The 16401-nt window shown below is 42.4% G+C and overlaps 1 protein-coding gene across 1 annotated transcript in view; it reads left to right on the forward strand.

Moving 5' to 3' along the window:
- The window catches only part of NBAS (neuroblastoma amplified sequence), a 578163-nt gene that overhangs the window by 243182 nt on the left and 318580 nt on the right, over window positions 1-16401 (forward strand). The window contains exon 32 of the mRNA XM_018558184.1: window positions 15315-15428. Coding sequence (XP_018413686.1) covers window positions 15315-15428 — 114 coding nt within the window. The remainder of the gene's footprint in view (window positions 1-15314; window positions 15429-16401) is intronic.

The raw sequence follows: 16401 nt of genomic DNA on the forward strand, positions 1-16401 counted from the left end.
CCCCCCCCCCCTCCTTTCATATCAGCCCCCCTTCACATTAGGAACCCCTTTTTACGTCAGAGTCCTACCTTATATTAATGACCATAATGCAAGAGGTGGAGCAGGACTGGACGGAAGTGGACTTCTGGATGGCAGTCCGGGATGCAGCTCTCCCCCTCCAGGTTAGCGCCTTGCATTTCAGTATTTCTGGTGGTAGGCTGGCCTGCACCATAGAAGTGTATGATACGTGCAAATATTTGAGGGCGTCTCTGACAATGCCAGAAAGCACCTCAGGGTGCCATGGAGAAGGCTGGTCTACTGGCATGACTTTAGCTGCTTTGGGGGCTTATTCAGAAAATGGTATAAAAAAGCAATGATGATGTAAGAAGCAGGGTAAGCAGTTCGATCTCAGCGTCCAGTAGCATAACCCCTACTTTCCGAGAGTGGGAAGAGTGTGCGAAGAGTTTTAATCAATATACATTGTTTGCTACACCCCCCAGTCCTACTTTCTGTCACGTGAGGCTATAAAAGCAGAAAGTGCTGGTAAGCTGCAATATAGCTATTTCAAATCCTTATTAAATCACTTACAATGGACCCTGCTTCTTGATATTTAAAAGTTTTAGTTTCCTGTGGAATCAGTTGGTCCCCAGAGCACCACTGGCTCTGATATTCTGTTTTAGGGTGGCTCCTATCCCTTGCAGGATCCTATGGAGCCACCCTTGCGTGTGCTAGTAAGCTGTGTGTTTATCCACAAACACACAGACACAGCAGGGCAAAACACTCCTCCCATCTCCTCTCTTCTCCAAGCTAGTAGATGGACGATTGCTGGATTCTGCTCTGTCCCCTGTGACCTTGTACTAGACAGCAGGTTCAGGGAAGCTGAGCTGAGAGAATTGGAGCTGTTCAGAAACATGATGACTGTAAGTGCTTGGGTAAAAATGTAAAGAAATACTTTTGCTGGGCGATGTATATTTGGTCGGGATTCATTATATTTAACCGGGATTCATTATTGAAAAAAAAAACAAACATAAACCTGTAAGAGTTTCATATGACTTTACCTGTAACTTTTTAGAGATGTAATGAAGAGATCTGAATGAGGTACTTTTCCTCCGCCGTGATTTAAAAGTCACAAAACTAGAAATGTAAGAGACATTTGTTCCGGGAATGTGTCATTATGAATCTTCGATGTAGTCAGATCGATCACACTTCATTTAACAGCAATTATTGTATAGACCGAAATATTCAGGGGTTATTAAGTGTACTTCTATATGTCAGTGGGGGTTTATAAGCTGGGTAATATGATCATCTGCTTCACAGAACACTGAATTACCCCTCCGTCAACAGCCGCGGCTCTCCTACATCATTTACTGTCATGCCGCTGCATTCCTGCCATCTCTTCAATTATCAGCGCCAATGGAAACGTGTTTGTAATAACACCTATGCAATTCTTCATCACATGTCACTCACTGTTGGGACAGAATAAAAATGTATCTGCCTGTTTTTCTATCTGTCTGTCTCTCTATGGGTAAGCAACCTCAGCCCTGCAGTTGTGGTGAAACTACAGATCCCATCTCGCTTCTGACTCTGAAAGCCATGCTTGCGGCTGTCAAGCATGTTTTTTGCAGTGTTTCATGGGGCTTGTAGTTCCACAACAGCTGGAGTGCCAAGGTTACCTTCCCCAGGTCAATAGGGTAAATTCAGGTAGAATAGAGCTGGAACTTTCATAGGGCTGTAGCTAACGATTATTTTCATAATCGATTAGTTGGCCGATAATTTTTTTCGATTAATCAATTGGTTGGATTAAAAAAACCTCTCTCCCTTTCTCTTTCCTCCCTCCCTCTCTCCCTTTCCCTCTCCCTCCCTCCCTGCCTCCCTCCTTCTCTCCCTCCCTCTCTCCCTCAAATAAAGATGATTGAGTGCTGCTAAACCTGGACATTTTTTGTTATATATATCTATCTATCTATCCATCCATCCATCTACACGGCTTGACAATTTTTAGGGTGTCTCACCAGTCAGTCAAAAATGTCATCAGTCAGCATGACCGGACTATAGCCTTGCAATTTGTGTTAACATTTTTTGGGGATAGATAGAGCTTTCTTTTGGTGGCATATAATCACCACGGGGGAGGGGTGGTTATTTTTTACTATATAATGAAAAAAGTACTGTACATTTCGAAAAAAAATAATGTTTTCCCTATGTTATGTTATAAAACATTTATTCTTACCTACATTTTTGGTAAACATTTAAAAGACGGGGTCACGTCGGGTAAATAGACACCAAACATGTCATGCTTTAAAATTGTGTGCCCGTCTGCAAAATCACAAAACAAACGACCACAATGAAAATTGGCCATAGGCGACACTTTAACCGCTTTTACTGCTTAACAGTTTAGTGTTATCAGTGATTAATGGCCCTAAAATTATTGCTCTCACTGCGACGTTCACGGTGATATGTAACATGTGCGGCACAATCGTCATTTTCGCACGTAAGCGCACCCGACGCATGTTTGCGTGTGTATGTGTGGGGCGGGGGGACTTTAAAAAAATTTGTTTTTGTATGCTTTGTTTTTATTATCCTTTTTTATTACTTTTTTTTTACACTTAACTTTATTGCTATCACATGGGGGGCTAAGAGACAGCAGGGGTCTCCAAGACCCCCCAAACAGACCTGCCTCGTTGAAGATCCCCCTCCTTGCTTTTGCTCTCAAATAGACCTGTCTGAGTAAAGACCCCCCTTCCCATCTACTGCGCTCAAATGAAGGGGAACTGTCTCACTATTGCTGTAAATCAGCTGACAGATGAAGATCATTTAACGGTCAATGCTCAGCTATATTCACAGGAGCTTTGGGAAAGGTCACAGTGTAGCTCGCGTGAGGAGATGGTCACAGATTGACTTCCCTCCATTTGTTTAATGGCCCTGCGAAAATGTCACCTCTCACTCTACAGCTACTTAGGTAACATTTCTATTGCCCTTAATGGACTGTTCTCCTTCGCTGTGCATGCCGACCATTTTACATTCTGTATCATTGAAGCCGGTGTAGTGCAAATTGTATTAATGCTTACCTACGTCTAATGCAGGAATGCAGATGACATTTAGAAAAGGATGGTTGGCTGCTCGTAGATCATAAAATGGAAACTCTGGCTGCATGCTAACAAAATCGGAACATGGGCTTACGGGAAAAGTTGGTGATAAAATTGATGGTTCAACAACTTAATCTTGATGCCATGAAAGTTGTGTTTTAACCCCCATTCCTTCTTCATCAGATCTCCTCTCCAATATCTAGAACAGCTTTTCTCAACCAGGGTGCCTCCTGGCTTCCTTAGGGATACCTCAAAATGTTTGCATAGCGTCATGCCTATCCATGGTGCAGATTCTGTCCATGTCTAGTCCACCTCCCACCCTTGCCTTATTTCCTCAGCTGCAGTTCCTTGTGTGATAGTAGGACTCTGATGTGAAGGGGAGGCTGAAGACTCTGATGTAAAGGGGAGACTGAGGACTCTGATGTAAAGGGGAGACTGAGGACTCTGATTTGAAGGGGAGACTGAATAATCTGATGTGAAGGGGAGGCTGAAGACTCTGATGTGGAGGGGGGACTGAGGAATCCGATATGAAGGGGAGACTGAGGAATCCGATATGAAGGGGAGACTGAGGAATCCGATATGAAGGGGAGACTGAGGACTCTGATGTGGAGGGGGGACTGAGGACTCTGATGTGAAAGGGAGAATGGGGAATCTGATGTGAAGGGGAGACTGCAGACTCTGATGTGAAAGGAGGGGTGGGGGGGGCGTCTGGGGATCCTGATGTAAAGGTGGAACTCACCCTTAACATCGGAGTCTGCCTTCAAATTTGGAGCTCCGTTTTACATTAGGGCTTCTTATTTGAAGGGGGAACCCCACTTTTTTGTCGTAAGGGTCTGGTATGAATTTTGGAGGGGTCACACATCGTATTTTTCCATTACCCCCCCCCACATACACAAATGCATGCACCAAACGATGATTGTGCCACACATGTTTGGTATTTTTGCACCCGCCAGACTGAGAACAATATCTCCAGGGACATTATTCACAGTTAACTAAACTGACGATCCTTGACCCTTTCTCTGCCACCAACATATGTCATACATCGCTGGCAGCGGGCCCCTTTAAACATTACATTGGAAGCAATTCTGGGTCTTGTTTTGTGTTTTGGGGCACCAAAATTAACTTAAGTGCATTTTTGTTTACCATATTGTTGGGTTTGATAAAGAGTTGCACTAAAATCGTGAGAAGGTAAAAATTTGCAACTGCCACCATTTTATACAGGGTCTGTGCTCTCAGCAAATATATAATATTTGGGGGTTTTAACTAATTTCTAGGTCTAAAATGTGGATTATAACGTGTGCAAAAAAACACAAAAAGGGTCTTGGCAGCGAAAGGGTTAACGTGACGCCTATGGACAATTTAGGATACCAAAGTTTCCCACTATTTCACGGGCATTTGAGGCTTGACATGTTTCAGGCTTGCTACATGGTATCCTTTTACTCAGAACAGCCTCATCTTTGATATTATACCCCACACAAAAAAATGCTTATTATATTGTGTTTTACTGAATGCATTTCATACTGAAAACTTGGGTTTAATAAATTGTTGCGGTAATATTGCGTTGGGGGAAATTCACCTTCTCTGTATATCCTGGTAGCCAAAAATAAAACATTGGCTTTAGATGCACTGTAATACTTTATGAGACTAGGACCTGGAATGAGTATACAGATCATGACTTTTGACTTTACCCCAATTTCCTAATCTGCATGTGTGTTCTGGGTCAGCAACTAAAGCCATAGACAGCTAGACCGCTATTACTATTTAGAAGGAAGTCAGCCATGACATCCTCTGGACTTCTTTCAGTTTTCCGTAGGACCCGTTCACACCACAGCATTGCGCTAAACCTGAGAGATCTGCACTTTAAGCGCACTCTAACGCACATTGTTGCATGTTAGATGCGCTGTGTGTTGCATTTCCATTTATTCTCAATGGCACCCCAATCTACGTCTCAGCGGGCATGCAATGTGCAGTACTGTCCCTGCCGCTATGCGGTAATAAAGTACATGCATTACCTTTTTTTACCACGTCACAGATTGCTGTGGTACTATTGCAATTCATGCTTGCACAGAGGTGCATTGGGGTGCCATTGAGAAAATAATGACAATGCATGCAAGTATGGTACTGTGCCAAAGCGTGTGCTAAACTTATGATTCCAATGCTATGGTGTAATTCAGTACAGAAGAGCCATTGTACAGCCTGGGATCCAAGGGGCCCACATGGACACATATGTTTCATATATATATATATATATATATATATTACACAACTTCTGCTTCACCACTTTGGAGCTATAAAGTTTATAGTGTCTCAGTCTTCCTCTGTTGTTTCCAGGCATTTCAGAAAACAATGGTGGTGTCTTTCGAAATCCACTTTAATATTCTCTTGATTTATAGCCTCCATCTGCACTCGTCCTGCCTCTGTCTGTAAATGCTTCTCGGTACATATATCTCTCAATCACTGTGCTGCTTTATACTCTGCTAAGTGCACCTTACAGATGGAAGGATTTTTATGTGATAAGGGTGTCGTTTATTCCTTGGGGTGATGACAGTGCCCAGAAGCTACGCGTTTCTTGCAACATTTGTCAGCAGTATAGAAGGATCACATTTTGTTTTCTTAGCTCTTTTAAGCTTTCGTCAAAAAAAGCTCTTTTTAAAACCCAACTTTTAAGACGTGCTCGTTTGCTATGCCACCGGGATATACAGCAGAGCCATTATCCAAGATCTTTCTTCTGTAGTTAGAAGGGACTGCGCCACCCCCATTAGAGACTTTTCATTGAGAAACAAAGCTCTGCTTTCTGGAAATACAGCTAAATTGCCTCTAGGTAGCAGTGCATACGTTACTTATGTCCGTACTGTGAAAGGCCCTTCAGTACCTTGGAGAGCTCCGAGGAACAAGACAACAGTGCGGCTTTTACAAGCTGATTGGTTTGTGGCTTGTTCGCACAGATTGCTTAGCATTTTGTAAAAAGGTTGCTGCAACACAAGGCGCAATAATACAGAAATGACAAAGCAATGATTATATTGTGGAGAGACAAACTGCTGTGCTACTTCATGACATCTGCGTCTTCATCCCTTGATTTAAAGGATATCTACGGTCAAAAACTAGAAATAAATATGTATTTCTCTATTGAATTTCTGTTATTTCTATTCCACTCCTAGCAACCATATTGATCTAGACGTTTGTAAACTTACTTATTGAAGATGTAAATGAAGCTTGTGTTGTGCCGTGCTAAATAATTATACATTTAATTCTCAGTGCAAAAAAATCCCTTTTATGTGCTGCCTTCCGTCTGCCCATCACTTTCAGCATCTTCCTGAATTCCCAGTGTGCTTTGCGTCTCTTACCCTGCTGCTTGATGTGATGCAATCTCCATTCCTCAAGACTAGTGATGGACTCGGGCGTGTTTGCAGCTCCACGTGCCGAGCCTGCCAGGAAGCTGACAGCGTCGCAGCGCCAATCACAGGTACTGAGACATTTCCCGATCTCTGCAGCTGCGGACCAGGATAATGTCTCAGTACCTGTGATTGACACTGCGACGCTGTCAGCTTCCTAGGGGGCTCGGCACGTGGAGCTGCGAACATGCCCGAGCCCATCACTACGAGCCCATCACTACTCAAGACTACGTATCCCAACATGCATTGCTTCCAGCAAGCAATGAGCATGTTTCTTTGTTCAGATGGCAGGCTTAGTTAGAGTGGTGATACAAGTAAGTGAATATTTACACGACTGAGTGAAATTGTGTCAGTGCATTGAGGAAGTACATACTATGAGCATCTTCCTTAAGAAATCTATTTATTATATCCCACACTAGTGATCTCTCTATTCTAAGTCACTGGCATGTTTGTATTTTTTCAAGTGAGCTTTAATTGCTTTATCAAATACAACTCTAGTATATATTCCTATTACAATGCTGATGTTATAACCGGATAGTATATGCTGGGACGTTACAGATCATTTAAAGGCCTATTCACACAGGTCTGTTTTGATGCAGCAAACCTTTGCTGCATTAAATGTATTTCAAGTAGAATTATAATGCTTTCTTATGGGGCTGAGTCAAATCTATGTGCTGCAGTTTTGTGTAAAAGGCAAAGGTAAGTTATATGGGCCCATTCACACCTACGCATGGGCGCTACCATGTACATGGGACAGCGTGAATCCAGCCTAATGGCCCCTTTAAGGCCCAGTTCACATGTAGCGACATACCTTTGCAGCGGCCGGGATAGCGCGACTTTCGTGGCGACGTTCCAGCGACGATCCAGCGACGGTAGCGCGACCTTCTCCGTCGGGCTCCATAGAAAAAAAGCAAAATCGCGCAAAATCCGCCAAAAAAAGGGTCCGGTAGAAGCGACTTGCGACCGCGACGAGCGACGCGGAGCTAAGACAGCTCCATTGACTATCATTAGCCGGCGCTGCAAAAATGCGCGATATCGCGGCGGAAACCGCGCGATAAGTCGCTATATGTGAACGGGGCCTTCACGAAAATCCGTTTCGATAGGCAAGGGATCCTTTAGCAAATCCACTACTGAATCATAGTAGAACTTTTGTGACATTTATGTTCGTTCAGTTTTTTCTCCATCTTGTGATAAAGAAAAAAACATAACTTAATGGACCCATGTTGCCTTTTTCCTCTTTTTTTTTTCCTTACCTAGAGGGACTCGGAGGTAATCGGATGCAAATGTACGGTCGCACGTTTCTACTGTACGGTCGCACGTCTTCCGTCGAACAAGCAGGCTGGAAAACCCGCCGAGAATCGTACGATTCTCGACGGGTTAGTGGCGTGCTTGTTCGACAACTGCCAAACACTGCCCGTTCAGCATTGCAGTAATCGGAGGCCTGCCCCTCAGCGGTTCGGCTTGCGATGATCGCAAGTATGATCTGCCTGTCCAAGATGGGCAGATCGTACGTTTTTTTAAATTACTTTACAACCATCGCAAGACAAAAGTCTTGCAAGGGTTGTACAGTGTATGGCCACCTTTAGAGTTTCACTTCTGGCATATACTTTGTAATAACGCCAGTCTTGCCCACCCATACCTTCAAGTCATATCTTGTTTTATGTTTCAGTAGTTTTTATTGTGTTTAAAAAATTAAAAAGTACAAATAAGATACATTAAGGCCCTGTTCACACCAAGTCGTTTCGTCACACGTTTTTTTCCTCGCTGAAGCATGCAAATCAACATCCCATGTAGTCATATGGGGGCCGTTTGTGCAAACGCGCGTAACAATGCACTGTTGTTTAAATAGCCAATGCACTTCTTTTGTGGCACTTATCAACTCGTTTTGCTCTATAGACTTCAATGGAAAAACACAGATCAGCCCGTTTTTCGTGCTTTTTTTAGTTTGTTTCTGCATCTGAGACTGGTTTTTATTGGACAACTGAAAATGAGCTGAAAATAAGCCTTAAAATGCTTTTACATATGAACAGAAAACGCCTGTGAAAGGTGTTAAAATGCGCTACAAAAAACAGGGAAAAAAAAAACCAGTGTTGAAACACTGGCACTTTTGGGCCTTATTAAACATAGAACATTTACACTGTCTGTCCAAAAAAGTCACAGACTCTAATATTTCATTGGACCGCCTTTAGCTTTGATTACAGGACATATTCACCATAGCATTGTTTCGATAAGCTTATGCAATGTCACAACATTTATTTCCATCCAGTGCTGCATTCATTTTTCACCAAGATCTTGTAGTGATGATGGGAGAGTCAGACCACTGCGCAAAGTCTTCTCTAGCACATCCCAAAGATTCTCAATGGGGTTAAGGTCTGGACTCTGTGGTAGACAATCCATGTGTGACAATGATGTCTCATGCTCTCTGAACCACTCTTTCACAATCTGAGCCCGATGAATCCTGGCATTGTCATCTTGGAATATGCCCAACGTGCCATCAGTGAAGAAAAAAATCAATTGATGGAAAAACCTGGTCATTCAGTATATTCAGGGAGGCAGCTGACCTCACTGTTGGCACAAAACATTGCTGAAAATTGTTGGAGTAGTATTAAAGGTAGCAAATTAGGTCCTGCTTAGAAAGACAAGCTACACTCCCTTCATTGGTCTGTTAACACTCAACAAGTGAGGCTTGAGAAATAAAGAGATTAACTAGGAAAGGCAGAAACTAGTGAAGTAATAGCTTAGAGTGGAATGTAAAAGGAAGAAGAGACAAGACATTGAAGAAGCGTCAGCAGTTTGAAAAAAGGGAGGAAGGGGAGAGAAGCGGGGTACTGGGATTGTGACGTCCCGTTGTCTCAGAGGTATTCAAGGCAGCTATAGTATTTGTCCCACCTCTGAGAGCATATAGTTGCTTATCCAGGTATCCCACATTTGCACAGCATGTGTTTTACCCTATTGCATGTATTTTCAGAATGGTATCCTTCTCTTACATGCTGTATTGCCTGTATAATTCTGGTACAATTATAATACTTGTAACACATTTACTCTTCGTTCTCAAACCTCAAAGGCACCATTACCTATTTCCTTTAAACAATGTGATATTAAACCCCCGTCTTCTCTGCCGCAGCTGCTTGCAATGTCTGACACCCTTGCTCAGCTTTGTAATTCATATGCTTGTTTTGCTGACCCACGATAATCATCATGTTGTGCCTTTTCTTTGTTATAATGTACGGTGTACTGGAGGCATTATATCAAGCAATCAAGTTTTTCTCTAGCCTCTTTTTACACATGATGATAGTTGTACTTAAAGTGTGATTGAAAGCTAAACATTTTAGAAAGTGGTATTTTTCACACCGCAAAAATAAACAATCAGTGAGGAGGAAAAAGCTAAGGGGAGCTACCCTCCTCCCTTCGTATCAATCCAGAAAATATAATATAAGCCAGCAACCCAATCACTTACAAATACATTGTGTTATAGTAGAAAAAGGTATATAAACATCATAGAGATGACTAACAGTTGGATAAAGTAATGCAGCAAATAAGCCATATCTGCATAAAAGTACAAAAGTGTCGTAGTCAGGGAGAAAGACCAAAAAATAAATGAGGCCCAAGAACCAAATGTTTGGGGATAGTAAACCCGTTCTTGAGCTAGTCTCGTGAGAAAGGGGTTTATGGGTTCTTTACCATCTGCCTCGTATAGTTCTGTATGAATCGGCTGATTTTTGTTCTTTGAACATTGTATCTATGCTGTTTGTATACCTTTTTCTAATATAACACAATATACTTGTGTGAAGTGATTGGGTGTGCTGGCTTACTCTATTGATATTAAAATTGGGAAAGAAAATGGCCAAAGTTTTTTTTTTTTTGTTTTGTTTTGCTATCTGATTCCTATTTGGTAGATTTTTTTTTCTTTCTGTCCTGAAGACGCATCAGAAAGAAATATAATCTCTCCAAAGTAAGGGACATGTCTTTTCTATTGGGAGATTTTCCCTCGATTCCTGTTCTGGTAACACCTCACAATTTTGGATTTCTTTTTCTAACTTTACGTCCTAGTAATAATGATCACCAGGAGAAGTAGAGATATTATATTTCCTTAATAGGGAGACAGACCACCTGAAAGGGGTTTTGATACCATTTGTGTTCGCCAACATATCCGAATGGGCATGAGTTACAGGAGTGTGCAGATAACTTTTCACACAAGTGTGAGTCCATGTGTGCTGTTCCTGCAAACAAGCTGTTTTTAACAACCAAGTTCACACTGAAGGGGATTGTATCGAAAACGTATCGCTAAGAGGCACCAAGGTAAACCACTGCACTGTGACATTGTGGTCAAGAAGCAGAGAGACACACCACTACCATGTCTCCTTATTATCAAGAGCAAAAAAAAAAAAAGGCCACTGCACTGTGTCTGCCATTGTTATCAGGACAGACAGGACAGAGACCATTGTTATCAGGACAGACAGGACAGAGACCAGTACAGTGTCATGACTGTTCAGAGGCAAAGTGACAGACCAGTATAGTGTCATGACTGTTCAGTACAGCATCATGATTGTCCAGAGGCAAAGTGATAGACCATTACAGAGTCATCATTGTCCAGAGGCAAAGTGATAGACCAGTACAGTGTCATGATTGCCCAGAAGCAAAGTGATAGACCAGTACAGTGTCATGATTGTCTAGAGGCAAAGAGACAGACCAGTACAGTGTCATGATAGTCCAGAGGAAAAGTGACAGACCAGTACAGTGTCATGATAGTCCAGAGGCAAAGAGACAGACCAGTACAGATACATGATAGTCCAGAGGCAAAGTGATAGACCAGTACAGTGTCATGATTGTCCAGAGGCAAAGAGACAGACCAGTACAGTGTCATGATTGTCCAGAGGCAAAGAGACAGACCAGTACAGTGTCATGATAGTCCAGAGGAAAAGTGATAGACCAGTACAGAGACATGATAGTCCAGAGGCAAAGAGACAGACCAGTACAGTGTCATGATAGTCCAGAGGCAAAGAGACAGACCAGTACAGAGACGTGATAGTCCAGAGGCAAAGTGATAGACCAGTACAGAGTCATGATAGTCCAGAGGCAAAGAGACAGACCAGTACAGAGACATGATAGTTCAGAGTCAAAGAGACAGACCAGTACAGAGTCATGATAGTCCAGAGGCAAAGTGATAGACCAGTACAGTGTCATGATAGTCCAGAGGCAAAGTGATAGACCAGTACAGAGTCATGATAGTCCAGAGGCAAAGTGATAGACCAGTACAGAGTCATGATAGTCCAGAGGCAAAGAGACAGACCAGTACAGAGACATGATAGTCCAGAGGCAAAGTGATAGACCAGTACAGTGTCATGATAGTCCAGAGGCAAAGTGATAGACCAGTACAGAGTCATGATAGTCCAGAGGCAAAGACATAGAATCCATCAGCTAGGAGCAACAGGCCTCGGACAGTCCTAGCAGAGATGGGACTGTGTCAATGGGCTTTTGCTTATGTTAGAACCACCCCCACCGATACAAGTGAATGGGAATGCAAACACAGGCTGATACAGCTTTGGGAGGTCAAATGCAATTTAAGTGAAGCGCTGCCAGCGCGTTGTCACCCTAGGACAGGAAGTGTGTTAGTGGCAGGATCACCTGGTGAAAATTAACAAAAGGCACCTTTTGAAGTGATGTAGCAAAACTCTTCCAATTATATATTTAATAGCAAATAAGAGAAATTCATTATTAGGGGTAAATACATTTAAGGCCTTAAATGACTTGCATGTTCGATATGACATAATGTCATCCAGAATTATTAGTGTAATGTGACGTTACATCATTTTTTTCTGTTTTTACCATCACCTGAGTCTGCATCTAATATTAAAGGGAAAAGCAAACATTCTCCGATGCACAGGTCTTTTTTTCATTCCTTAAAACATTTAAGACCATTGGAATATCCATTAAACATATGCAGACATTTTTATATCTCCATCCAGCAGGCTAGGCTAAGCTTTAATAGCAGCAATGTGCTACTTTATAACTAATGCTGTATATGCACGCTGGAAATAGCCAAATAAATATAGTTTATTCCTGAGACGGCTCTCTTAATCTGTACACAAGAAAGATGGCTCTGGCTGGAGCAGACAGGGGAGTTTATTGAGGAGTAGTAAGTGGCTGCAAGTTGTTACAGTGTAATTTGGTTACCTTGGGGAAAGTTCTCCAGCAGCTTTTGTTCTTCTCCAGAACATTGCCGTTTTGCATACTGATTACCTATTAGAAGGCGCGCACACTTCACTGCTTAATGTGGCTTTCATTATCTCTTTTCTGAGCTCACAGCTCTGTGTTCAGCATCTGTAGCCCACTCTATGTTATTGTCTGTGTGGAACATCTGCTCCTGCGCTCCATGTTTCTCCAATTGTGATAAATGTCTACACTTCTGCTTTGTCAGTCCAATTGTTTGGAAATCCAAGGAGAGGCTCAGTGTATGCTGGAATCATTGGCAGCCAGTCTTCCATGTATCGCTTTCTGGATGTCTAGAAGAGAAGAGTGAGCCATGGTCAGAGGTTTCTGAAAACCATTGCAGTGGTTGATATCTCACACTGTTGGCAGATTCATGTTTTGATGGATGTCTGCTGATTTTTTCCTGGTGTTGCTGTTTGCTAACCCTTTCATTATAGCAGCATTTTTAAAACAAATCACCAGTCGGGTATCAAGACAAGTAAAGTCATCAAACAGTGCATGTAGTTTGGGTGTCTTGACAGACTTACAAGCATGGCCAGATTCCTACATAGCCTATGGCTTAGGGCAGCCACAGGCCGTGCACAATCACATCATGTAGAACATGATCAATAAATGATTAATGTGTACAGTAAATGGTTCTAGACTGCTGCGTTGCCTTCCTGGTGCAAATAAGCTGGGTTTTCTTTGTTGTTGCCCCTGCGGTTTGTCCCAAGATCTTATTCAACTCTGGTTGTACTGACACAGAATGGGTGAAATGTCTCTTTCAGCCTTTTCCACTACTAGCCGTGGTATGGCTTGTGCAGCTATGAGGTACTAGGGCTAAATCATTGACTGGGAACTTAGAGGGCCTGCAAGACCTAGGTGGCCTAGAATGTATGAAACTGGCCTTGCTTGCAAGTACCGTAATCAGTTATGTCCTATCATAATGGTTGCTAGCTGTATCCCTTTATATTAGGAAAGAAAATGTGCCTTGTTGGCAGCCATTGAGGATCAGGGTTGAGCAATGTCTGTGAGGATCAGTGTCAAGCCTGTGCTCCACGAGCTGTTGTTCGCAATACAAATTGTGGACTATATAGGATTCAATTACTACCCATGTGGTTTCTGCTGTATCTTTTAGGTAGGGCTCATCCCTCTTCCACCGAGTCTGGAGTCCCATTTTTTTTTTTTTACCAATGCTTCCAGTTCCAAAAAAGCCAGCATTTATTTTGGACAAAACTCACAATGAGCACTGCAGCCCTTGGAGGAGAACCATGCTGCAGCTTGGGGTTATGTTCCTCCTAGTGCTTGGTACGTTTGACTAAGGTAAGTACAGTAATCTTGGCCAGGCTGTAGAGGAACCATGCAGATTTTAAGCATGGACTGTTACTGTTCGCCATTGTAGACTCTGATGATAACTATTTTGTTCTCTGTCCAAAGACTCTTCATTAGTTCAAGTTGTATTTTATCTGGAAAAAAAGTAAAACATGGTGGGTACTTTGGGGTTGACTTCATTGTTTGAGGTCTGCGAACATCCAACTCTTTTTTTTCCCTTCTGCTAAAACAAGTCATACTAAAACTGCCACACCCCATGTTGCTCTATGGGGAGTCGGATGTAAACGGATATGTGTCTATTTACATCAGATTACCCCCTGTCTGGCAAAACGGAACTCTGTTCCATTTGTTTCTCCGGACCTGGCCAGAGCTGGGGGTTACCAGTTGAAAATGGTCACATGTCCATTTAGACCCAGCTACCTATAGACTAGCACTGGGTTTCCAATTGAATCGACCTGGAAAACGGACAGGCGGACTTGATCTGGCCACCTGTGTAAAAGGGGCCTTAAGGACTGACACCGACTTGCCTTACAAAGTAACAAGACTGATATGCAAGCTGGTTTACTATGCCCTGCTGTTATGTAACAACAGTGCTATATGAATTGGATCCAGTGTGTATAGGTGAATGAAGCGTGTATGGAGGTGTGATTGCGCTGTTATGACAACATTGTCATTCTTTTTAGCCATTTTCAGAGGGTGGACCCCTCTGTATGTCCATATTCAGTTATCAGTAAGTGAGATTTAGGTCACTCTCATCCACACTCTGTATTTTATTAGTATTTTCTAGGCTTAAGGATGGCTGCAAAAATACCTACTACTTCAGTCATTATACAAATATTTTGGTAAAATGTGTTCATCAGAATTGATCTGAAACCGATGTCCAGTATGCATAGAAAATATTTTTCTAATTCCCCTTTTTTTTTTTGCTTTACAGCTTTCTGTTTGGCTAACAGTGCAATACGTGCTTGTATATAGACCTGCATATAGATATTTAGGCTTAGTTGGGAAAATGTCCGCTCCTCGGGCTAGCAGAGTATAAGTCCCAACAGCAGCCCTTATGTGGATGGATGCCTTAGGAATGCTGGGTACCTTGATATAAGACAAAGTACATTATATTTGACCAGTGAGGAAGTCCCATATAGCTCCCTCCTAATATTTTGAATTATTTTGCATTTGTATGCCTATTTTAGGTTTGGCGAATCCAGTAATAGAAAACATTGGTGTTCTGAAATTACACGGGGGTTATCTGGCCAATTCCAACTTAATCACTGCTTGGCAACATTTTTTGTATAATTTTCAGATGGCTTTTATGTAACCTGTGTCTTACTCTTTGTCATTGCAGTGCGTTTGTGTTCGGATCGCCTTAGCCTCATCAAGAAGTGTATTTCTCAGTCTTCCACCAGCTACAAGCAGGCACCCAAGCTTCTGTCGCTGGCTCATCTATTGAGGGTTGCAGGTAAAAGGACACACACTATAATTGTTAAAGAACTCCAGGCAATCTAAAAATTAACATTTGCAGTGGCGCTACCTCCGCACTGCAAGGGTTAACTGCTAGGGTTAGGAGCTAAAATAAAGAAAATATACTCACCTGATCCTCAGTCCCACTTAAGGCTTCAGCAGTCTATGGGCGCATGAGGTCATCCTGTCTAATACAGCTGCATTAGACATGAGGATGCTGAGAGACATTCCACCACTAGGGCGGTGGGGGTGGCGGAGGTGAGTGTTCACTGCCACAGGCCAAAGTGAGCGGTTAACCCTTACAGTTTGGGGGCAGACTGCAGTTCTTCCTTAATCTCATGTGGGTGGCACTAACAGTTTGATAATATTATTTTCATTATATTTGTCTTTGGGGTTGGGTTAAACCTAAGTTCAAGTTAGATTAAGTACAATTATAAAGATTACCATGTAAAATGTGTTTAACTCTAAAAAAGGCTTGATACCTTTAATTTTGTCAAACCTCATTTATTTATTTAATCCCTGGTGGTCCTGACAGCCAGTGCTCCATTTTTTGCAAAGTAACAACACTATTCTCCCTATGGTAAAATTACTGTTGCAGTGTCACGTTGTGCAGAAATGTCCTGATGTACATTGAGGAGGATGGTTATCGACATTGTCACCACTTATAATCATCCCTGACAGAACAGGACACAGGGCTTACGGGCCAGGGACGAGGGATCTTAAAGGGGATAAAAATGGAACATGCCCTGCTGGATCCCTCATCCTGCCTTTGGTGTGGAGTGAAAACATGGCAACCCCTCTGATGACCTCAAGAAGAGGATTTTAGCCATTTTGGAGGAGAAAAAGAACACACGGAATGCATCTATAGGAGTATGGGGACTAACAAAACACAATAACAGAGACTTTAATATGAACATTGAAGTTCCATCTAAGCATGTGCACTAACATTACTGGCAATGTGCAAAAACCTT

This window comes from Nanorana parkeri, unplaced genomic scaffold, assembly GCF_000935625.1.
Source record: "Nanorana parkeri isolate BGI_ZX_2015 unplaced genomic scaffold, ASM93562v1 scaffold324, whole genome shotgun sequence".
NCBI classification, from domain to species: Eukaryota; Metazoa; Chordata; class Amphibia; order Anura; family Dicroglossidae; genus Nanorana; species Nanorana parkeri.